Genomic DNA, 25,583 nt, shown 5'->3' on the forward strand with positions numbered 1-25,583 from the left:
AACTTTTCAAAGGATAACGCTACTATTTTGTATTAAAGTTGGCATTAGCCATGGACAAAATTTGTTTATACAACATGCTCAATTTCAGCTCAATCCGATAATCCTTTCATTGTTGTTGCTTCGGTGGTTGATATCCTCTGTTGTGTCTCTTTCATCACACAGCTAGCCCGGGTTGGTGAAAGATTATACAGGTTAATGATTGAAAGATGTGAAAGATTAAATCCTCTTTTCTCAGTTCACACTTTTCCAGAGTGTGTGCTTTCTTTGCAGTATTTAGGCAGGTTAGGAGAGTCCAATTGAATTGAGTTATACATCATCTTAAAGCTTAGAGTCTGCTCTTTCAAAATCTGCCCTTAACTAAAACTCCAAGTCTGGCGACGTTTTGTGGTGCAGGGTTAAATATTTAATTTTCAGGCAGCTTCACTTTTATCAACACGAAGCTATCATCTTTGAAAAGAAAAGATAAAAACGTTTAAATGTGAATACGCTGTAATTATGTTTCGAATGAGGTTGTGTGAACGTGTTTGTACAAATGTTGTATGTATTTTGTAATTGAGGGGTGAAATAAACGAAGAAACAAAGACAAACCTTAAAAACAATCAATTCCTATGCATATTGCTGATTTGATCTAAACTACATTTGTACATCAAAATACCATTCGTGACTTAAACGTTATGTTAGAATATGGGGCTTTCATTTATCAGTAGGCGTATTTTGAGTTTCAGGTTTTTTTTTGGAAAGCATACAACACAATATGAAAATATATTTTTGCAGTGTCATAACAATGATTGACAATAGTACGACAATGAAATATCTATGATATTTTTACTCTTTTTCATCTGTTCTTAAAGCCATCAAGCCTACTTGTGAGGAATTCGCCATCGGAGATTGCCTACAGGGAGGTTTTTTTTTTTTTTTAATGATAATCACATTATTTAACATGTTTAACTCAGCGAAATACGATGCGGGAAACAAAAAACGACGACAACACACAGAGCATGTTTATTATTTCCATCTAGGACGTCGTAACAAAAAGTGAATTGAAAAGGAAAATAATGAAACAAAAAATCATAAGCAGTCAAGGTAGAACAATGTTGTTTAAACCCACACTCTAAAAACACAAATGTTGAATTAGCATTTCAAAGGGCCGAGAAGTGACAACATTTTCAAAGTGTTGGTTATCCTGCTAGATTCAACATTTAAAATGTTACTTTAAAAGTTGGGTGCAACACTTCAAAAATACTGTCACTCCTCGGCCCTTTTAAATGTTGATTCAACATTTGCGTTTTTAGAGTGCATGATGTATTGTTTACATACAACTTGTGTACATTGCAAACTGGAAAACAATTGTGTTGTGAGCATTTCCTAAACCTTTCGTAAGAAAACTTGTCGGCCACGATTACCTATTTGGCGCATGAACAAATGTCGGTGTGCACGAACAGTCACCAAATAAGGAGAAAAAAATGAAAATTACAGTTCATTGTATAAAGTTAAAGCAAGCAAACGAGAATTACACTTTATTGCTAATACACACTGACACATACTGTTCTACGACGTCATAAGAATTATAACACCAAATGCTGTTATAAATACTGATGTCGTCTATCTTAATTTGATACGGAAGCATAAAATCACAATAAATATGTCCGCGGTCCTTCTATTCTACATTTTCCCCTACTTTTTATATATAAAGCGTATTTTCTCCATATAGTTTATATGCATGTTAGCCATTGTATACCAATTGATTCTATGGGAATCTTTATTGAAATCAAGTTAAACAACATAGACATCAAAGCGTATTAGGAGATAAGAATCTTAACCATGGTTGACTTTGGGGACAATGACTATATACACCAGTGCAAGCAGACAATAATTTATCATTACACTACCACGTATATAGGTCCTATTTGACAAGTTGAATTGAAAGAAGGGACACGTTTGGATAGTGCCAGGGGGAACTTACTGCGCTACTTTACTCTAGTATGGACCACGTAAATAACACAGCGTGAAGATTTTTCTTTAAGTGCAAAATGCAATAAACAAAAATTTAATTCCTCTGCGGGTTCTATGTTTTCTGACGACTCTCATCATAACACAATTTAGCATTAATAATATCTTATTTTAATTTATACTTAAATCAAATATTCCACTGGATTCATTGAATTAAATCAACTCATCAAACTCCCTGTTACAATTACACTACACTTATACTACCGCCTACGGAGCTCCTGTTAGTCCCAACTGTCAGGAGTTATCTCGCCAAGTTCGGTGTCCCATGACACTGGACTGGAGCTGGAGGGCGCCCTTCATGCGTCTCGTAGATCGCCAGGGTGCAATGCGGCTGTCTCAGCTCGTAGCTATGCGGCTGTCTCAGCTCTTAGCTATGCCGCTGTCTCAGCTCGTAGCAATATAAGGATGCGGCTGTAAATTTACAATAAGCCATCACTAACATAATGATATCCATCCATGCTAATACTCTCCTATCCTCATTCTGATGTTCCCCGACTACATGGCGACTATTCTGTGCCACACTTATAGCATGAATATCACAATCTTCTTATGACCGCAATATAAAAATCATGTTATAATATCAATATCAAAATCATCTTATAACACCGTGGCATTCGCGCCCTGTTTGGCCAATAATTAATACCTACTAGTGCTATAATTATTCCTTTAGGTTCACACAAAACAATTCTCTACCTTCATCCCTTCATCATAATTCCTAGCTTCCGAATTCATGACCAATCATTACAATGTGTGCATAAACGATAACCAAACTTCTTGTTTAGAGCTATAACAACATCGGAATTACTTATGTAAACTTGATGTCTTTCAATCTGACATTCATAATCATGTCTTTTATTTCTGCACAAAAATTACAACCCTACTTTCTTCCACATATCAATTCATTCTCACCTTACACATCAATTCATTCTCTACATACAAAAACATAATACTTTCAATTAATACGTACCGGGCGCCTCGTTTTAACAGCGCCTCTATTGGGTCCTTTAAAAAAACTAACTGGAAAGAAGTGACTGAAATCAGCATATAAATTCCATTTACAGTTATTTCTGCCCTTCACCCGCGCGGAGAGTTGCCGTCTGCCCTCGGAGTTGTCGTCCGGTGCCCCGTCTGCCAATTCCCCTCTGCAGCAGGAATTCTTTAGCCTTGGAGTATCACAGCTACAATTTCTCTCTCGCTTTCTCCCTCACAGCCTTTTAGCTCGGATCTCGGCGGAGTCTCATCCTGGATTCCCTCCTATTTCGGCGAGCCTGGATCCTTCCCAATGGGCACAAACGGTCTTTCCACTCTCGCGTCGGATTAGCTTCTCATCTCCTATTCATCTTTCACCGCTATCTATCCTCTTTCACGCTCCCTCTCTCGCCCTTAACCTTGCATACATTTAATCAGTGCGAATCCCTAAATTTTAACCTTTCACTCCCATACCAATACAATAATAATTAACCCGTAATTTAACTACTCACTGTCGCTTGCATTATTTTTATTCAAATACCGGGGTGCGGCCTTTATTGATAACCAAACGAATCATAACAAAATTCGCGGGAAACCCAGCCAAGCATTTCTTACCAGCCTGCGAGAAGGATGCAGCTTGCAAACCCTCGATCTCGCCAGCTGTTGGCCTACAAATTCTTTCTACCTAGACAGTAGCCCACCGTTAACAAGAGGGTAGGAGAAAAGGGAAAAAAAAACTTTCCGTGCCGTTTACATCTGACAGTTAGTATACATAGTTATACATACCACCATGCGCAAGCAGACACAATGCACCTCGCATCAAATGCAACCTCAAAGTTGATCCAATTTCTTGTATCAATTTATTACATCCAGTAAGGAAGCGAAAAGGTGAAATGGAACCTTGTTTAACCACTTTTGACATAGTCACGTACCTACATTAATAACGGTTGTACAAATGCAAACACATTCTTAATACAATGATACTAAATTAATTGGAAAATAAAAATAAGTAAAGCATTGTCATAATGATGACACTTTGCATTTACTGAAATGTTGTGCTGTAAAGAAAAAAAGAACACACAGTAGATTTCTTTTTTGTAAGTGGCTATCCCGTAACAAGTAAGCTTTATATAATACTACCAGATTACTTCCTTTGCATGACATCCACATGCAAAGTCCAAAAATTGATTCAAATAAAGAGGGTTTTTTTTTTTTTTCTACCGAGCCGTGACACAGGGTACACTATTCAAACGAAAAAAAAAAAAACAACATTCAACATGAAGAATAAAATCCTACAACAACATAACCTGGTTATAACCGGTTCATTGTTAGTGCATTCAAAACAATAATGTTTCCTAATTACATATAGTATTTTTGTCATTAACAACTTTACCCAAGATAACGCATATAACACGCAACAAGACTTGAACATAATTGACATACACAAGCATGAAATGTTCAGTAAAATAAAGTCACAAAATATCCAAACAACAATAATGACAAATGACTCTACCAGTGTCTACTTGAGGGTTTTACTTTCAGTCAATACAGCATGCAACGCATGCAACCAACGAATTTCAAAATTGCGGGAAAAGCACTCACGTGTCTCTCCACGGCTTTGACTACAAAGTCTACTTTTTTTTCTTTCTTTAGTAACAAAAAGAACATTTTCAGATATAGATATCAATGATATATGACCCTTGGGAACCGTGGGGGTGAGTAGAGGTTAAAATAAATGTATGACCTCAGCTCAACGAATTCCTGACTTTGTAGGTGATATTTTTAGTGTGCAGTTAGCGTGTAGTTCATCCACAATCCCAATCAGATCTGGAATGTCCTCGTTAGATATGAAGGAAAAAAAGGTAATGTTAGCTTTTCTACTGTTAATTCTAAGCAACTTCGCTCTATAAGCACGGATCGTTATAATCAAACTCATCTTAAACGGATTACTTCACAAAGCAAGTGCTAGAGGGTAGCATATACTGACAATCGAGACAGCCCAATTCCCCTGATCAAAAGCGGTACCTTAAATCGTGGGGGATCCGTGTAACATGAATTACATTAGACACGTAAGGAAATGTATTTTCCATGACAAAATGAATACCCTACGCATCAAATATAGCGTTACAGTCTACGAAACAAAGAGATTAAAGGGCAAAGAGGAATCACTAAGAATATTGCTTTGCAAGACTTGTGTACGTGAACTGCCTTTCATGATTCTTTTTTACATAAACACGATCTAGACCGTATTTGTCCAAGCATCTTCCATCATGTCTGTCACGCCGTCTGTCAGTAAAAATGAAGAACATGGGGAAACAACAGTAGGCCTATTTCGACAGTCAAGAAAAGGGAAAATGGATTGTGGTGACGGCAAGGACTATAATTCGTGCAAATAGAAGAGAGGAAAGGAGAGTTACATTTGTCAATGCACAGTTTTTTTTTTTTCACTTATGACTACATCTTCGCAATATATGGCGTACGTACAGGGAAGTATATTTGACTATAATGTTCTCTTAAAATATGAGAGAAAAGGCGACGACGCACCAAGACACTTACATTCATTTACTCACAGCATTTGCAAGTATGAAAAAGGAGTGAAATAAAGTCTACAATATAAAACCATTTAAATACTTTTACATTCAACAATTCGTTGGTATCAAAATATGTAATGAGCTACAATAGTGACATATATTTCTCAGTATGCTTCAAAATACAACATATTTCTTGTATTTTATTTAATCATTGTCGTGTTTCACTTTATCCCACATTTTCTATATTTTTCGCACGCTGCTTTCTTACGAATCAATGTTGTATCAGATTTAAACACATATTCCGATTTCTTGAGATTGTGATTTTCAACGCAAACAAAGTTCACGTTTGTATACATGTTTAGGCAATAAAAGCACAGTGACATGAACAATTTGATATCGCATTCACATTGATGACGATGAATCCGTTGATAAACCATCGTATACACAAAAAAGCAGGTTGCCTTTACACGTGGAAATTTCCGATCATCCTTTCGTATCTTACATAAAGATAAAATAGAGCGAAAAACTCTCCCACACAGACACCGCATAACATTGACAGGGCTTAATGACAAATAATACCCAGGAATGAGCGTATGTACATACTATGATATCGGCATATTATGCTGACTATTATCCAAATTGAATAAGTACACAAGTGTATTCGATTACATGTGCAAAGTCTGTTTGAAGACAAACTTACAGCAGAAGGATAGAACATCCTTTTCTATATCAGCGTAAGCAGGTAAGTTATGTTCATTAATGTTATATTGAGAGTTTCTCTCTGCATATCAAAGATATACATAGCAGATAAAATTCAGTTTGTACAATGTGTGTCAGATGTTTGGCCACATTATGGTCCAACGCTGATAGTAATAACAGTAACCGTTGTACAACCCAACTATATAAAAAGTGTTGAATACTTTACATTCAAAGGAGAAAGAAGAGCCAGGAATATTGATTCGGACTGTTTTGAAAGAAAATAGTTAACATCTTCTACTCATCTAGGAATTTCTTTAAAGTTTCAGTGGAACTCTATCCAAGAAGGGCTCAGTAATGACAACATTGCTCGTGTTAGACCGCATTTTTATTTTAGAACATTTATATCTGACTGATTAAAAGTATTACCGGCAGTGACCGGTAGTTAAAATCAAGACAAAAGTCAGTGATATTAATATTAATTATTCATGCATTTATCAATTAATTAATTCATTTTTTTTTTTTTTTTTGTCACGGTACTGGGCTCAGCCGGAGGCTGTTTTTCAGCCAGTCCGTGAATCAAAAATACACAATACAAAACGAATTTTACAATACAAAAGTTACATAACTGAAAATGAGTAAAAAAAAGCAAATCAAAACAAAACAAAACAGCATATGGAATGGACAAAACTTAAGACATACAAATATGTACAGAATGAAATTATCAAAAATTATACAAAATTTAAGATAATTGTCATAGTAAAGTACACAAATGTAATCAGGTAATTGCAGACTGATCCTCCCCCCCCCTCGCCCACTTATTTATACTAATCTTAGGTGTTCACTAAACTCAAATGTTTGACGTTATGAAATTATTCACCTGTCTCCTGAAGTTGTTCATAAAATGTTTAGACATAATTATGCAGCAAACTTAACGTTTAATCAATATTGTTATTATGAGACACCACTTCATGGAGAAACGTCAATGAGCAGTGCGCTCACTTGCAGAAGAAAATGAGAGAAAAAAAAATGTAAAGTTCTTTTTTGTGCATTTTCCCGGTATATTCCTGGTTCAATGTCTCTCGTCCAGTGCCTTTGTGATCTTGCTCGTCAACGTTCCCTCTCTTGCTTCTTCCCTACCTCTTCCCGATTCTTGGTATTTGTTCTTGTTTTGCTTTTCTTCTTTGTCGGGCCTGGTTTATCAGAGCCCCGATAATGTTTGTGACGTTCCTGACCTGATTTCATTCTCTTACTTGTCTCTGCCATGAATATCCATGGTGCATGTCCTCTTAATACCTCCCAAGTTGGTCCTGGTGAGAAAGTGCTTCTGCGAACATTTCCATCTCTGCTCTTTCCAAGTTAGTGAGAAACTGGTAAACTTCCATGCCCAATACCATAGTCTATTACGAGTCTTTCCCGGTACTCTTAGTAGCTGCTTTTGCTGCGTCTCTGTTTGAGAGTGAGAAGCAATGATAAGAATGGTGAACAGTACCACTAAAAACATCATGACCATGATCTTGTAAGATACAGGTTGTTATTGTCGATATAAAGAAAGACATCTCTCTTAATATTATGCTTGACATATTGTGTATCTGCCGATCGCACATATCGTGTATTTCAAGGAAAAATGTATTTCACTGTAGAAATGTTTATAGGCTTTCATACGGCCCATGTGATTTTTTTTTTCCTATCAGGAGCTACTTTCACTTAGAAATAGAATGCCTTTTCAAGGATCCTTTTGCACATGACTGAGTGAATCAAACCTTAAGTTTTAAATATTTATTTCCAATGGTTCTACATTTAACTGTCATCTCATTTCAATTACTTTTTAATAGGTTTCGATTATCTTATTTTAGAAGTAATTATTTCTCTTTATCTGCAACTTTCGCACATCCGACTCAGGCGACGGCGTGCGAACTTCGCACATTCCGCTGAAACGCAGAAACCCGCCGAAACCGATCGATAAATCGCGAACTGCTGCATTAAAATGAACAATTTTCTCGCGAATTTGTTCCTCTCACATATAGCTTGAATTTGATGTCGTGATTAACTATCAAGCAATTTTTTTTCTATCACTGTTCTGTGTGCAAAAGTCACACCTTTACAATAATTTAGCTACTATAATCATTTGAAAGAACAAGGATCACAGATTTGTTGTACAATTCACATCAAAGAAAAGCTTGGCATCTGTTCTTCAACTTTACACTAGTTATGTCTAACTTAACAGATATGAATGTGACACTGCACCTCAAAACAAACAAAAAGTCGCTAGACATGAATTTTTAGTTAAGATCATATTCTGAAAGAGCAGACTTTAAGCTTTAAAATGATGTATAACTCAAATCAAATGGACTCTCCTAACCTATCTAGATATTGGAAAGAAAGCACAAACTCAGGAAAAGTGTGAACTGAGAAAAGAGGCTCTGAAGTACAGTGTCTATTCAAGCGCTTAATCTTAACCAAACCGGTTGGCTGTGCGATGAATGGGACAAAAAACAGGAAGTAAACCACCAGAGTAACAACAATGAAGGGATTATTAGATTAAACTGAAAATAAGCATGCCTCATTAACATATTCTGTCCATAATTAATGCCCACTTTCAAAGCAGCAGCGCTATCTTTTCAAAAGTTATTAGAATTGAAAGTGAAGGGTGTGGACGAGGTTTTTCAGAAATGAAAAAGGGATTCTAAAGACACACCTAATCACACTATTCTACAAAAAAATGTTCGAGATAAACTGCTAAAAAAACACACTTTCCTGCCCGTTTTTTGAAACCAAATTTTAGCATAATGTAAAAAAAAAAAGGCCCGCTCTTTCAGAAAATATGAAAAAGTCAAGTTCGGCTAGGTTGACCCATTTCACTTATTTTCAGTCCTCACGCAAAATCAGTGTGTGCGACTTTATGTTCGTTTTGAGGTGCACGGTCACAAATAAAAGTAACACATATTTGAAATACAGACTGTTTTCTCAAAGCAAGACAACATTTGTGTCTCAGAAAAATGTGGCACACAGGGTTTCCACCATAGCATATAAATGCATAAATAAATAAAGATATATATATATATATATATATATATATATATATATATATCTGTACATACATAAATATACTGTATGATTGTATACATGTACATATATATATATATATATATATATATACCCTATGTGACCGTGCACCACAAAACGAACAAAAGGTCGCACACACTGATTTTAATCCGATGTTGACTTTTGCATATTTTCTGAAAGGTCAATTCTTATTCTACATTATGCTAAAATTTGGGATCATAAAACAGTCAGGAAAGTGTGCGTTCTAGCCGTTTTTCTGGAGCATTATTTGGCAGAATATAGTGTGATTGAGTGTGCCTTTAGGATATCGCTACTGCTTTGAAAGTTGGCATTGATTAAGAGCTTCTTCTTCTCTTGGTTGTCTCTCGAAGTCCGAGGAAGACTAGGTGTTGCGCCCTCGTTGATGTGTTCGCATGTGACTGCGTAGTCCAAAGCTGGAGGCACACACGCGGTTACAGGTGGGACATGGGATGCCAGACGGTGGGACACAGGTAGATGCAGCTTGATGCCGTCTCTCCAGAGCAGCTGTAAGGCGTTGGCGGCGGTTAACTTCAAAGGCAGTTACAGCCTTCTTTGTTAAGGCTCGCCATCGATATCTGTCTACAGCAGCTGTCTCAAGTTCACGGGGTTGTAAATGCGCCCATTTGAGGTTGGCTTTAAGATTGTCTTTATAACGTTTCTTGGGACGGCCTTGATTGCGATTGCCCTGTGACAGCTCCCTATAGAGGAACTGACGAGGGATTCTTGACTCTTCCATGCGGATGACATGACCGGACCATCGGAGTTGAGCTTGGAGGATTTTGGCTTCAATGCTTGATGCCCTGGCTCTGTCCAAGACCTCTTGGTTTGTGATGCGATCTTGCCATCGAATATGCATAATGGACCGCAGAGAGCGCATGTGGAACTGTTCCAGCTTTTGGGTATGCCTGCGGTACAGGGTCCATGTTTCGCAGCCGAAGAGCAGGGATGACAGGACAACTGCATTGTACACCTTGAGTTTGGTTGAAAGGCGAACGTTTTTGTGTTGTAGGACTTTCGTGCGTAGTCTTCCAAGTGCCAAGCTGGCCATCTGTATTCTTGCTGCTATTTCATTGTCAAGAGTACCGTCACTGGAGAGCGTACTGCCCAGGTATTTGAAGCTTTTGACATTTTTAAGCTGTATGCCATTAACAGTGATGCTTGGCTGGCAGGGTGCACTGTTGGGTGCTGGCTGGAGGAGGACTTCTGTCTTTCTGAGGCTGATTGTAAGGCCAAACATCTTCGACGCTTCAGAGAACTTGTTGACGATCAACTGTAGGTGGTTCTCTCCATGTGCCATCAGAGCACAATCATCTGCGAACAGAGCTTCAAGAATGAGCCTTTCCAACACCTTTGTCTTTGCTGCAAGGCGTCGCAGATCAAACAACGACCCATCTAATCTGTACCTGATGTAGATGCCAAGGTCAAGGTCTCTGACAGCGTGGAACAGGACTTGTGCGAAGTAGAGGTTGAACAACACGGGGGCGAGCACACAACCTTGCTTTACACCATTGGAGATGGCAAATTTTTCGGAAGGTTCACCATTTGACAGAACCTGACCAGTCATATTTTCATGGAACAGTCTAATGAGTGTCGTGAACTTTGCTGGACAGCCAAGTTTTCTAAGAATTGTCCAGAGTGCTTCCCTGTTGACACTGTCGAATGCCTTTGTTAAATCTATGAAGACAGCATAGAGGTTCATGTTCTGCTCAATGCACTTTTCCTGGACCTGTCTCATAACAAAGACCATGTCGACTATACTACGATTGCGTCGAAAACCACACTGAGTCTCAGGGAGGTTTTTCTCTGCAACTGTGGAGATCAGCCTATTCAGAATGACACGGGCAAGAATTTTTCCAGCAATGGACAAGAGGGATAAGCCTCTGTAGTTTCCACAGTCTGCTCTTGAGCCTTTGTTTTTGAATAAGGCAACTATAGTGGCATCACGGAAGTCAGCTGGCATTTTTTCTTCATTCCAGATACTGGTAAGAACATCGTAGAATGCCTCAAAGGCCTGGTCACTGAGTGCCTTGTACACCTCTGCAGGAATACCATCCTGGCCAGATGCCTTTCCTGGGTTCATCTGTTTGATGGCTTTCTTGACTTCGGCTATGGATGGGGGAACATCAAGTTCCTCTTTCACTGTTTGCTGTGGGACCTGATCAAGTGCGGCTTGTTCAACTGCAGACGAGTGATTCAGGAGTTGACTGAAGTGTTTCTTCCATCTCTCATTTATGCCAGCCCTGTCCCTGATCAAGGTGGTTCCATCTGCTGACAGCAATGGACAGGAGCCTGATTTTACAGGGCCAAAGACTGCTTTGATGGAGCTGAAGAACTCTTTAGATTGGTTCGAGTCAGCAAAATTCTGGACCTCTTCAGCTTTTTTCTCCCACCATTGATCTTGCATTTTGCGCAGTTTTTGTTGGGCCTTTTTTTTTGTAACGACTTGAATCTGTTCCTCTTAGAGATGGAGTCAATGTTGTTCTGCCATTCCATGAAAGCCTTGTTCTTTTCTGCAAGCAGCTCATCGATGGCAGCATTGTTCTCATCAAACCATTCCTTGTGGTGTCGCTTCTTGAGTCCAAGCTCTAGCTTGGCAACGTCGGTCAGCACTTCTTTCAACTGGTTCCACTTTTGCATTGGGTGTCCAGTCAATGGTCCGGTGGAAGACAGCTTTTCATTGAGCCTAGATTGGAAATTCTGCAGGACGAAAGGATGCTTGAGTCTGGCTGTGTTGAAGGCAGTACGAACAAGCTTTGGTCTTCTATGGTGATGTGGAGCGATGTGCAAGTTCATGGTGGTGCGGACAAGCCTGTGATCTGTCCAGCATTCAGCTCCTCGCATGACCCTGGTAACGCAGACGTCCCGGAGATCTCTCTGTCGAACAATGATATAGTCCATAAGGTGCCATTGTTTTGATCTGGGATGCATCCAGGTAGTCTTGTACTTGTTTGTCAATCTGAACACTGTGTTTGTAATGACGAGGTCAAACTCAGCACACTTACTCAACAGCAGGAGGCCGTTGTTGTTCATCTTGCCAACACCATGTCTACCAAGAACCCTGTCCCATCGACCATGGTCGCTGCCTACTCGAGCGTTGAAGCTCCTAGAAGGATGATTTTGTCAGTGGCCGGGATCGTATTGAGTATGGAACTGAGGTCGGCATAAAACTCTTCGATTGCTTCCTCTGAACTTGTTAGGGTTGGAGCATATGCACTAATGATTGTTGCATGTCGCTTATGACTGAGGGGTAGGCGTAATGTCATAAGCCGTTCACTGATACCGGTGGGTAGGTCTGAAATTTGTCTCATCAGACTGGTCTTTATAGCCAGGCCAACTCCATGGATCCTGTTTTCTTTTTTGGGCTTTGCCTTTCCAGAAAAAGGTGTAGCCAGTGGTAGGTTCTGTGAGTGAGCCTTCCTCTGCAATCCGAGTTTCACTAAGGACAGCAATATCAATGTTGTAGCGTGACAACTCTTTGGCAACTAGGGCTGTTCTCCGTTGCGGCCTTGCTGCATCATCTCTGTCCATGAGGGTACGGACATTCCATGCTCCCAAAAGCAGTTTTGTTTTACTTTCTGTTTGTTTCCTTATATGATTTCGACCGCTGAGTTGGATGATCCTGTCAGCCGCGGTAAACTGACCAGATGCAGTAGGGCAGGCAATGTTTAGGCCACCTTTTCTAGGCCCCTCCCTTACTAGGGTGAGCAGTGCTATCCTAAAGAGGGCTGCTCAGTCGCCCTGGATGCTGCCTAACTTCTCTGCTGCCCTGGGTACATAGAAGAGCGACCACTTGTCCAGAACCGCCTACGTGTGGGATTGCGACTACAACTGCCAGTGGTCACCTCCACCTGTTGCTTCACCGCTCCTCCATCGCTGCAGGACTTTTACAGAAGTTGGGTTACGTGATAGGTAGAGAGCACAACGTAACCTGTGCGTGAATGGGTTTTAAGTGGGAGAACTGTTGCACTGGAGCAAACCCACTCTCTCGGCCTCAGAAGTCAGGTTCCAGTGGCACGAATATACCGTTACGTCTGGGGGCTTCGTTGGCTGCAGTGGATGGCCAGGTCTTCTTTCGTGCTCTGACATGCCCTTCGCACTCCACAGTGCTTTTGCTGAGTCGCCTTCACAGCCGTTGAAACACAAGATTTCTTCCGCCTGGTCCGCCGAAACAGGCTTGGTTAGTTGGTTCAGGTGAGCAAAGTCCCTAGGTAAATGGCCTGCCAAGGCTAACGAGTTCCACCTGCCCGGGTTTTGAAGTCAGAGGTTTCCTTCTCCTGAGGTAGATTTTCAACCAAGGTGTTCAGGGTTGAGGGTTCCACCAGCCCATAGTGGCATGTTTTTTTATCGGGGTTGTCTCCCCTAGATCCGCCATGTTCAGCCGTGGTAGGGGCGCCTCGTACAGGCACATGGTCGGTCTTCACCATGAGGGAAGCTGGTGTTTTTTGGGACTAGGTCCCATGTATTGCGCTACTCATGGTGCTGGATATGGGGAGACCAGTCTAGGACGCCCAGGGGGCAGAGGGGGCCACCTAGTAAAGGTACTACTCCTCCAGTGATCCTAACCCCCTTGGTACAAAGGTGTGCGCGAATAAATACTTCTCGTCCATTTAAACATGTTAAACCCATGGACAAACACGTCAAATTTCGGCGGTCGATGTCAAAAGGTAATAGTGTCATTCTTTGGTTTTGGATATCATCTAAGATTATCCTGTTGGTTGTGATTTTTGTTAGGGAGAAAAACATTCTTAATTTTTAAAGTCCCGTACATTTCGATAAAAACGTGCATTGATGACTACATTAAATTTGATTCTTCCAAATAATGTATTATAACGAAACTGACAATTTTTTCTAAGTGATGGTGGTAATTAGAGAAAGGGAAAATAAAACAACTTTGATAAACGGAATAGCGTAAAAAGGTACAAGCCGAGACTGGTAAATTATACATAAAATATATATGACGTGCATCACAAAACCAACAAAAAATCACATCCTTGGATTTTCCCCTGATGACTCAAAAGAGGTGAAATAGTTCAACCAAGTCAAAATTGAGTTTACATTTACTATGGACAGAATGTTTTAACAGAGCATGCTCAGTTCCAGCTTAATCTGAAATTCCTCCACTGTTGCTACGATGGTTTACATCCTCCCTTTTGTCCCATTCATCGCACAGACAGCACGGCTTGGTAAAGATTAAGCTCTGGAATAGACCGTATAGGCCTACTTAGGAGCCGTTTGCTTTTTTTTTTCTCAGTTCACACTTTTCCATGGTGTGTGTTTTTTTTTTTCCCCAAAATTTAGATAGGTTAGGAGAGTCCGTATAAATTGAGTAATATACAGTATCATTAAAAGCTTTGAGTCTGCTCTTTCGGAATCTGTCTAAAAAAATCATGTTTTTGTGGTGCAGGGTATATATATATATATATATATGTATATATGTATATATATACAATCAAGCCATCATGTTTAAAGTACTGCAAACGATGATTAGTATATTTTGAAGGTATGGTACACAAACTGAACCTATTTTCTAGTTTTGAACCATACCAAACACGTTTCTGTCGATGAGATGCTCATTTAGATTGCATTTTTATGTTGACGTAATTGATTAATTTCAGCAAAGGTAATACAGTGCATTTCAGAAGATTTATGTTTTTATCACATCACAATTATCATATGGCACTGTATGATAGTGTACTTATTATATTATGGCACATTATGCCCCTTTATAGATAAATGTTGTAATGTCTTTTCCTTGTAGATCATGATAAAGGAAATGACAGGCCGAAAACGTGATCAGAGAAAAGTAGAGAGCAGTGTCCGCCTCAAATGCGCTTTAGACCGTATTACAATCATAGTCATACCGTCATCCAAATATATGAGACATTACAATTTCTCTCCCGTTCTAATTATCTGTTGAATGGAAAAATATGTCATCGAAAATGCGTGAAATTTGTTCACGGTGTTTAGTTTATTCAATTATAGTACGTGCATTGTTTACAACCGAGGGTTTAATTTTTTATTTTCCTATTGTTTCTAACTGGCTGTCCCAGTAAAATATCTATCTAATCTTCAGGATATGATACACGACGAACGAAATACAAACTTCTAAATAATGTAAAAACATTAATAGACATAATTCAGTCTGATTAAGACTACATTTCACAATTGATGAGATAACATCAAAGCACCAAAGAACGACATTTACCTGTGTGCCTTCCTTCCTTGATAGTCAGCGAGCAACTCTCTTAACGGTTTTCCGCCGATAGTTATGCCCTCTACCTGTAGCATTATGAACAAAAACACAATAGATCTTTTGAGTTTCCCGTAGCAATTCAAAACAATTTTTATTTTGCTCTTAATGATTTTTTTTTGAAAAAAATCAACAACTAAGCAACACAGTTTAGCAATGACACTTTGCGTTAATGCTAATAAGAAATGATAAATGAAATTTACTGAAATAAAATAAATAAATCGGTAAAAATACCTTTATATTTCGAAACATATTCTCCTAGTTAACACAGGCTTCAATGGATTATGGACGAATGACAGGAAGCCAACTCCATGTGATTATGATGTCAAGGTTTGTAAGATTTAACATGGTTCAATATTATCGTTGCAACGAAATTCTCGGGATTTCCTACCGTTTTATAAAAGTTTCGTTATTACTGAGCTGTAAAGTATATAATGAAGAGATCATAGATTATGATTTGGGAAACTGAATTTGTCTTTTGTTGTAATGCAAATTCCGGCATAAACTTGTTCGACGTAGTGAAGTACACCAGCTCCACTACTATTTCAGACAATAACATGGAACTACTATCAAATTGCATCGACCTGAACAGACGGATATCGGAAAATACAAAAATTAATCTTGTGTAATAAATGTTAATGTTTAGCTAAAAGGTTACTCAGTACGTGCATTATTAATCGATAAACACAATATACTATGTGTAATACTTGCTTTATTGCGTGTGTCATGTGAGTCCATAGTCGCGAAAAATATGTCAGGCAGGTTCTGGAAGTTGAGATTGGCACGTTCGAGAACAGGCAGACGACAAAGAAATTCAGCCAGGTTTGCTGATGCTGCTGGCATTGATTCCCAACTTTGGTGTGACAGCATTTTAAGCTCGCGGATCTGCAAAAGGAGGAAAATAACAACAAACACGTAGATGCCTGAGGATGTGAATCTTTTAAGAATCAATATCATATAATCAAAAATGCTTGCCTAAAAAACACATACACAAGAGGTAATGATATCAATGATATAACAGTCTAGTGCCGAGTGAAAGGAAATTTTTATTCTCCTGTTTTTGGTTTCTTTTCACTATACAATTCAACGGTTGCTCAATATTTGTGTTAAATTAAAAGGGGAAAAGGAACCAAAGAGAGGAAAGGCAGCATGCAGATATTTATATATTATATATATATATATATATATATATATATATATATATATATATATATATATATATATATATATATAATGGAAAGTCCTTTCCGTAACCAATTTAAGAATACCTCGCGACATGGCTAATCTTTATACAGACTCCAACCCAAATAATTTCTGTAACTACATCCTCCCACCTTGTCCACGTCGAACCTCTTTTAAAAAGAAAAGAAAAACAAACCAAACAGCGAAAAAAAAAAACACACACACACACAAAGAAATAAATGTTCAATTCGTCAAGACAACAAGACAGGAAAAAAGACAAATTTCGTATAACATGGGTCGTGCGAAACGTGCATCCCCAAAAAAATGGTAACCTTTCACGAGAAACATACTTTCTTTACCTTTTAGAGTAACGAATTTGATATAAATGATATTCACAAATCCTTCAGCGCAACTGTGAACTTGTAAAATAAGATCCCATTTTCTCCTCATGCAAAGGCCCACCTAATCAGATGAAGATGATTACGCTAGTAACATCATATCTAAAAATTGTCCCTTTTCTCCCTCTGAGTGCCCCGTTCTCTTGATTTGTTTTTCTGATGATCTCGCTTTCTTCTTGATGAGTACCTCTTTTCTCCTGTTAGCAATGTCATTTCTCCAATTAAAGCCTCCTTCCTATTTTCTAGGTGTTCTTCCCTTTCAATTAATATTCCCTGTCACTTTCTAATAAATACAATTTTCATCACATATTCTCTAATAATCATAATTGCCAGTTCTCTATGTACCATTTCTTCACGGAAAGGGCTCCTGGTAGCATTAATAAATTTTGTTCGCTCCTTTACAAGTGACTTATTGTATGATGTTTAGAGAATAAGGTTAACTGCTTTCTTGCATTATCCACAACTTATCGATTTTGTTAAGGTGAATGTAAAAATACGTCATATGACTGTGCTAAAATGAAAAAAAAAAATATCTTAGTGGAAAAATTAGCGAAGAACCATCGGGATACCAACCCGAGACCTATGGATTTCTAGCCCGTTGATCTACCGATTGAGCTACAGAAAGCCCTAGTTCGTTCCAGAAACCCTTAACCCGTTTAGGACGTGTCCCGAGTATACTCGGGCTGACGTTTTCCAGGCTGTGAACTGGTCCCGAGTATACTCGGGCTGAGAGAGTGAAATGAACACGCATTTTTAAACTTAGAATTTCACCAACAATACGATGCCTATGTTGAAAATGATTTATATTTTGTGGGACTACATACATCAAAGTTGCCATCTGTGAACATTTTGTGATGATTGGTCATATCTTATGTCTATAAACAAGCAAAATATTGACAAACATGAGCGCAATTTTCACGACATTCAGACCTTCGCAACGGTCGGGAAACTGACCAATGACGAGCGACCAGCCGCACGCTCTGGCGATCTCATTTGCATCGGTATGCAAATTGTCACACTCAAGTGAAAAGCGTGCGTGCGGCGGTCAAGACCGTTGCGTGCACGCACCTACCTTATTAGCACACATTTACATGATAAAGTATTGTAGCATACTACTTCGTGTTATATCAGTAATGCAATGTCGTACTTATGGATTTTCTATGAAAGCCATCTCGGCATGGCAACCTGCTTACCATTATCGGCATGAAATGTTGGCCTTCTTCTTCCGCTGGCGAGTCCTGGGATTTACCAAAACTCGGCGAATTGAATAAATTCAAAAGTAAATCTTTTGCGTGTTCCTGCATGCATGTGATGTGTGTGAATGTTTTTGTGTCTGTTTGTTATCATGACAGCGATGTTACTTGTAGTTGTTTGAAGAGTTTTACCATCATGAATAATATTCTGATTATGTTATAAAATCGTTAAAAAAAAAGAAACCACTTGGCCAAGAACAAACCGAGTAGGGGATGTACTGCATACATACAACGCAGTCGATTGTGCTACTTCATCGAAGTCGTAAATTCATCATGGCGTAACACTGCGTCACATAAGTGCACGTGTTATGAGCGAGAATATTTTAAATAAACCAGCTGGCAAGAGTATCAGGTTACATTGCATATTTATGAATAGACAGGATGCAGATACAAAAACACTCCTAGATAGACCCTCTCGTAAACGCAACCTAAAAGGGCAGGGGATTATGAGCATGATAGAGAAGGTCAAAGGTCGATTACTGACAGTCTTTTCGTTTCTGTACCGGTCCATATAGAATGGATGTTAGCGATGTGCTTCGTATGTATATGTAACCATAACTTTATGGTTGTTGGGAATTGAATGTGCGAGTTCTCATGTGCATGTTCCAAACATTAATTTATTATAGAAATTAAAGTACAACAACGAAATGCGCTGCAATAAAGCGAATAAAGAAGACACATGGCACAAGTTTTCTCTCATACGTTTATAGCATTTGCGAGAAATTGTCTATGAAAAAAAAAAGATCGGTATTTGGACTTTGCAGCAGTTCAAAAAAGTATATTAGATAAAATTATATCCCATATTACGTTCATAGTGACAGTGGTGATTTCGACTGTTTAGTCTATATTTCTATTTTTTGTATGAATTCTTTATAATATGCTTATTTTCGGATGCAGTCGCTATATAAATTATCTAAACGTTTAGAAATCTGGGTTTTTAGTCCATTTCTTTCGTAAGTTCATAAGTCAAAATGATTTTGCTATCATTGAGTTGCAAGGATTTCAGCCAAACGCCACTGGTTGTACAATCCATTTTCAGTCAATCGGATATGACAACTCATGCCGAAAAAAAAAAAATATTTTTCATTCAAATTACACTGTAGTAGAAAACGCTACAAATTTGCGAAGCGGTCATTCAATTCTGCGAAAGACGGAGATGTGATTATGGAGCGCTTCAATTGTAGCACTCGACTTTTTGGGAGTAAGGTATTTCGAGCAATAAAAGTACGAAATGCTCTTCTCTTTATTTGATGTAATTAATGTTTTAATGCTATCACCAAAGTGGTTTAAGCTCTTATTGTGCATGTGTCTTCTCTCTATCTACCTCTGCATTTCGGTACATACTTTCAATCGAATTAAAGACTTTATGAGATCGCGTTGCAGCATTTTCGAGCAAATGCTCGTTTGCTTTATGCATTATGCACATTGAATGAGAAAAGTACTTTATTTTCCGTCTTTTATCGGGAGATGATTGGTATACACAATGAAATAAATATTTATTTACACTCTTGACAGAAGAGAAGATCATTTCAGGGGAATTAGTCCTCTGCTATGAGAGATCGAAGAATGTCGGGAGAAATGGTGTAATTTCAACAAACATTATTGTCTTTTCCTTATTTTTTGAAGTGATGTAACGATGTTAGGCCTTCAAGCCTGTGTGGCATGTGCTCGCCATTCTTCCATGGTCATGACGACTTCTTCAGCTTCCAGGTGGCCAACCTTTTGTTGCTAAATTGAATGAACTTTTCCGACGAACTCGGAAATGCTACCTGCGACTCTGTTTGAAAAAAAAAAAACAAAAAAAAAACTCTCTCACATAGAGACGAATGTGAGTTCTCGATTGGCATTCTAAATTGAAGTGTGTTCATGCTACATTTTTGAAGTGATAGGATATAGCGAAAGGAAAACATAGCTGAATGATCATCTTCATGGAACTATATTTTTTGTTACCGATTATGAATTACCTAACTATGAATTGAAAGACAAACATACGCAAAAAACGACTGCAAAATCTTCGCATAATGCACCATTTTGTAAACTCAAGTTTGCCATTTTGCTTTTCCTTTATGATACATTATTTGCTTCGATTAGTGCTCCTTCATTCTATCTCATTACATTTCATCACTTTCCTTTCCAGCTATCCACTACATTCCCGTCTACAAACGTATAGATTGGTTATTATCATTGATGGTGGCGGTCACTTCTCCAATATATTTTGCCCGTTATATATATATATATATATATATATATATATATATATATATATATATATATCTAAAAAGATATTACCATAACACAGACAGGCAAACCCAGCCGTGTGTAACATTACATTTCGATTACAAACGTGTGATCGGATTACCATCCACCAAACAAAATTTAGAAGACCACCATATTTCTCCCCCCCCCCCTTTCCATCTCTCTCCCTCTCTTTCCCGTAATCCAATTCTTCATTATCATCTACAAATGTGTGGATTGAATATTATCATTGATGGTGACGATCACTTCTCGAAGATATTATAGGCAAACCAAGCTGTGTATAATATTACATTTCGTTTGCAAAAGAGTGTTCGGATTACATCCATCAAACATAATTTAGAAGACCAGCCTATTTTTTTTTTCTCTCTATCTCTCAATCTTTCTTCTTATCGCATAGACTCCAATGTTTCGCCTGAAGACCGGAAGACCTCATAAATGTTATATCAAATATACATTTTCATCAAAACAATCAGCTTTCCTGTTTGTGATTACTTCTTATCATATGATGAATAACTTATGTCTTATCACTTTGTGATTCGTAATGAGCAATATCTTCCCCGCAGTACGATAGAGTTATAAGTCAATCGTAAGATTGCACTAGTAAAATTGGCAGCATTTAAAACCCAACAGTAAAATCACAAATGCGCTCGTTGATATCTTTTATTTATCCCAGGGAAACCTAAGTTATATCTGTAGGCAGTCATGATGGATAATTTCAGAAAGTAAACTTCTTTATACACGCAAACTTCAGTGTGGATGGCAGGTACCGCAAGAGCATGGATTTTTCAGATTTAGTCATCATTAGTTGTCAAAAACAGCCAGAAAGATGCAGTGATTTATTTGAATATTGAAGATCCCATCAGGCTCTTGTCAATATTATGAAAAAAATAATTGCTGAAACAAAACCAAGAAACAAACTCAAATTAAAAATTGGTCTGCAAAACTCAACTTTGATGATGCTTGAAGTTTTTTTTTTTCTGTCATACTTATGAATGACAGCCTGATTATGCTATAAGATCGTTCAAAAAATCTACTTGGCCAACGAACCAAACAGAGGATTTACTGTATAATATTCATACAACGCAAGAGCCGATATTGTCACTATGGGGTCCTATATATTCATCATGGTAAAACACAGCCTAACATATGTGCGTGTTTTAGGCAAGAATACTTTGAATAGACCAGGTGGCCATAGAGTATCAGGTTATATTGTACCTTCTTGAATAGACAGGATGTTGATACAAAAACATTCCTAAGACGCACTCGTAGACGCCATCTGAAAAGTCGGGGATTATGAGCATAACAGAGAAGTTCAAAGGCCGATTACAGACAGTCTCTTTTTTCTGCACCGGTCCATAGAATGCATTATAGTGATGTGCTTCGTATGTATTACGTAACCGCTTTTACGGACCCCAATGATTTTATGGTTGTTGGGAAGCGAATGTGCAAGTTCTCATGTGGTTGTAACCAACATAACAAATTTGATATTATGTATAGAATTTAAACTTCGACAACGAAATACGCTGCAATAAAGCGAGTAAACAAGACATATGGCTTTTTTTCTCTCATACGCTTAGCATTCGCCAAAAAATTGTAGATATAATTATGATATTCGGTATTTGATGTTTGCAGCATTTCAAAGAAGCAGTCAAAATAAAATAATATCCCATATTTCGATGATACCGACGATGGTGATGTCGACTGTTTAGTCTTTTTAGTTCTAGTTCTGTATGAACTCCTCATAATATGCTAATATTCGGCTATAGTCGCTCTGTCAATTACTTATACATTTAGAAGTCTGAGGTGTTTTCAGTCCACTTCTTTCGTAAGTTCACGAGTCATTTTTTTTTTCGATCATTGAATTCAATCCATTTATAATCAGTCAAATATGACAACTTATACCGAAAAAACCCCGATTTTTCTTTTTTTTTCTTTGTAGAAAGCGCTCCAAATTTGCGAAGTGGTGATTCAATTTTGCGAGAGACGGAGATGTGATAACCACATCGCTTCAATCGCTTCAATTCATGTTTATCGATGTAATCAATTTTTTTTTCATGTTGCTATTGAAGTAATTTATGCACTTATCGTGCCTGTGTATTTTTTATGTCTACGTATATCTCTGCATTTAGGTATGCCTACATTCATTCATTCCATTAGACTTCGTGAAATCGCATTGAAGCATTTTCATATTCATAAACGATTGCAGCAAATGCTCGTTTCCTTTATACATTATGCTTATTGAATGAGATTGTTAGTACTTCATTTTTGTTTTTGTCTTTTATCGGGGGATGACTGGTATACACAATAAAAGAATATTGATTTACACTCATGACATAAGAGAAGATCATTTCAGCAAAATTAGCCGTCTGTTATGAGATATCAAAGAATGCCGGGAGAAATGTCGTTTATTTCAACAAAAATATCGTCTTTTCCTTATTTTCTGAAGTGATGTAATAATTTTAGGCCTTCAAGCCTGTGTGGCTTGTGCTTGCCATACTTCCATGATCATGTCGGCTTCTTCTACAGCTGCCGGATGGCCAACCTTTTTTGTTGCTAAATTGAATGAATTTCTCCGTCGAACTCGGGAATGCTCACCTGCGACCCTGTTTGAAAAGACGCTCTCTCATATTGAGACAAATTTGAATTCTCAATGGACATTCTAATTTGAATCGTGTTAAGGCTACGTAATTTGAAGTGATATGATATAGTGAAAGGAAACTGAGATTGAATGAACATCTTCATTGCGCGATCTTTTTTTTTTTTAGGCGATTTTGAATTACCTAACTGTGAAATTAGAAGACAAACGTACACACACACACAAATGACTGCAAAATCTTTGCATAATATTGAACCATTTTGAACACTCGAATATGCCGTTTTGCTCTTCCTTTGTAATACATTTGCCTCGATTAGTGCTGCTTCGATTTATCTCATTGCATCTCATTACTTTCCTTTCCAGCTATCTACTTCTTCATTCCCATCATCTACAATTAATCGTTTAGATTGAATATCCCCATTGATGGTGGCGATCACCTTTCCAAGATACTTTGCCCGTATTATTATATATAATCTCATAAGATATCACCATAACACAGATTATAGGCAAACCTAGCCGTGTGTAATATTTCATTTCGTTTGCAAAAGTGTGTTCAGATTACCGTCCATGGAACTAAATTTAGAAGACCAGCCTATCTTTTTTATCTCTTTATCTCTCAATCTTTCTTCTTATCGCATAGACTCCGATGTTTCGTTTGCAGACCGGAAGAGCTCATAAATGCTCCATCAACTGACTTGAATAGGTGTTATATATATATATATATATATATATATAGAGAGAGAGAGAGAGAGAGAGAGATAACAATAATCTATCCCGTTTGCTGATGATTATCATATCACTGTGTGACATTTAATTTCAAGTGATGTGCAGTGAACAATACCTTCCCGCCATTACGGTAGAGTTGTAAGGGAATCATGATTGCACACTATTTTCAACATAAAACCCGACAGTAAACTTACAAATGCGCTTGTTGATCTCCTTTATTCATCTCATGGAAACCTAAGTCATATAATTATGGTCGAAATCTGGAGGCAGTCATGATGGATAATTTCACAAAGCAAACGTCTTTATACAAAAATGCATGGAGTTCGCAGGTTTAGTCACCATTAGCTGTCAAAGATTGCAAGAAAGATGCAACGATTTATCTGAATATTGAACATCCCATCAGGCTCTTGTCAACATTATGAAAATTGTTGAAACAAAACCAAGAAACAAACTCAAATTTAAGATTGGTTTGAGAAAGTCAACTTCGATGTTAATTGAAGCTTTTTTTCTCTCTCTCATACTTATGAATGACAGCGTGATTATGTTATAAGATCGTTCAAAAAATCTACTCTGCCAACGAACGAAATGAGGATATACTATATAATAGTCATCATTTTCATGCAATGCAAGAGCCGATATTGCCACTATGGGGTCTTACAATTATATTCATCATGGTGAAACACAGCGTAACATGTGCGCGTGTTATAGGCAAGAACACTTTGAATAGACCAGGTGGCCAGAGTATCAGGTTACATTGTACCTCCTTGAATAGACAGGATGTTGATACAAAAACATTCCTAGACGCACTTGTAGACGCCATCTGAAAAGTCGGGGATTATGAGCATAATAGAGAAGTTCAAAGGCCGATTACAGACAGTCTCTTTATTCTGCACCGGTCCATAGAATGCATTATAATGATGTGCTTCGTATGTATTACGTAACCGCTTTTACGGACCCCAATGATTTTATGGTTGTTGGGATTCCAATGTGCAAGTTCTCATGTACTTGTTACGAACGTGTATTACAGAATTTAAACTTCGACAATGACATACGCTGCAATAAAGCGAGAAACAAGACATACGGCAGAAGTTGTCTTTTTTTTTTCTCTCTCTCTCATACGCTTAGAATTCACAAATAAAACTTATGATGTTCAGTATTTGATGTTTGCAGCATTTCAAAGAGGCAGTCAAAATAAAATTATATCCCATATTACGACGATACCGACAATGGTGATGTCGACTGTTTAGTCTTTTTTTTGGTTCTAGTTTTGTATGAATTCTTCATAATTCTTCATAATTTTCGGCTATAGTCGCTCTGTCAATTATTTATACGTTTAGAAGTCTGGGTTTTTCAGTCCATCTCTTTCGGAAGTTCACAAGTCAAATGATTTCGCGATCATTGAATTATAATGGTTTTAGCAACACACTACCGTTTTGTAGCTCAATCGATTTATAATCAGTAGAATATGGTAACTAATGCCTAAAAAAAAAAATAAACTTTTTTATGTAAATTTGTAGAAAGCACTCCAAATTTGCGAAGTGATGATTCAGTTTTGCGAGAGACGGAGATGTGATAACCCGTCGCTTCAATTGAACACTCTACTTTGTTTAGGAGCAAGGAATTTCGAGC

The 25,583-nt window shown here is 37.9% G+C and overlaps 1 protein-coding gene across 1 annotated transcript in view; it reads right to left on the minus strand.

Moving 5' to 3' along the window:
• Positions 1 to 7,609: 7,609 nt before the first annotated feature.
• The window catches only part of LOC140241087 (uncharacterized), a 105,874-nt gene continuing 87,900 nt past the window's right edge, over positions 7,610 to 25,583 (minus strand). The window contains exons 18-20 of the mRNA XM_072320853.1: positions 16,251 to 16,428; positions 15,499 to 15,568; positions 7,610 to 7,655 (exon numbers count right to left, since the gene is read on the minus strand). Coding sequence (XP_072176954.1) covers positions 7,610 to 7,655; positions 15,499 to 15,568; positions 16,251 to 16,428 — 294 coding nt within the window. The remainder of the gene's footprint in view (positions 7,656 to 15,498; positions 15,569 to 16,250; positions 16,429 to 25,583) is intronic.

Source organism: Diadema setosum, chromosome 17 (genome assembly GCF_964275005.1).
Source record: "Diadema setosum chromosome 17, eeDiaSeto1, whole genome shotgun sequence".
NCBI classification, from domain to species: Eukaryota; Metazoa; Echinodermata; class Echinoidea; order Diadematoida; family Diadematidae; genus Diadema; species Diadema setosum.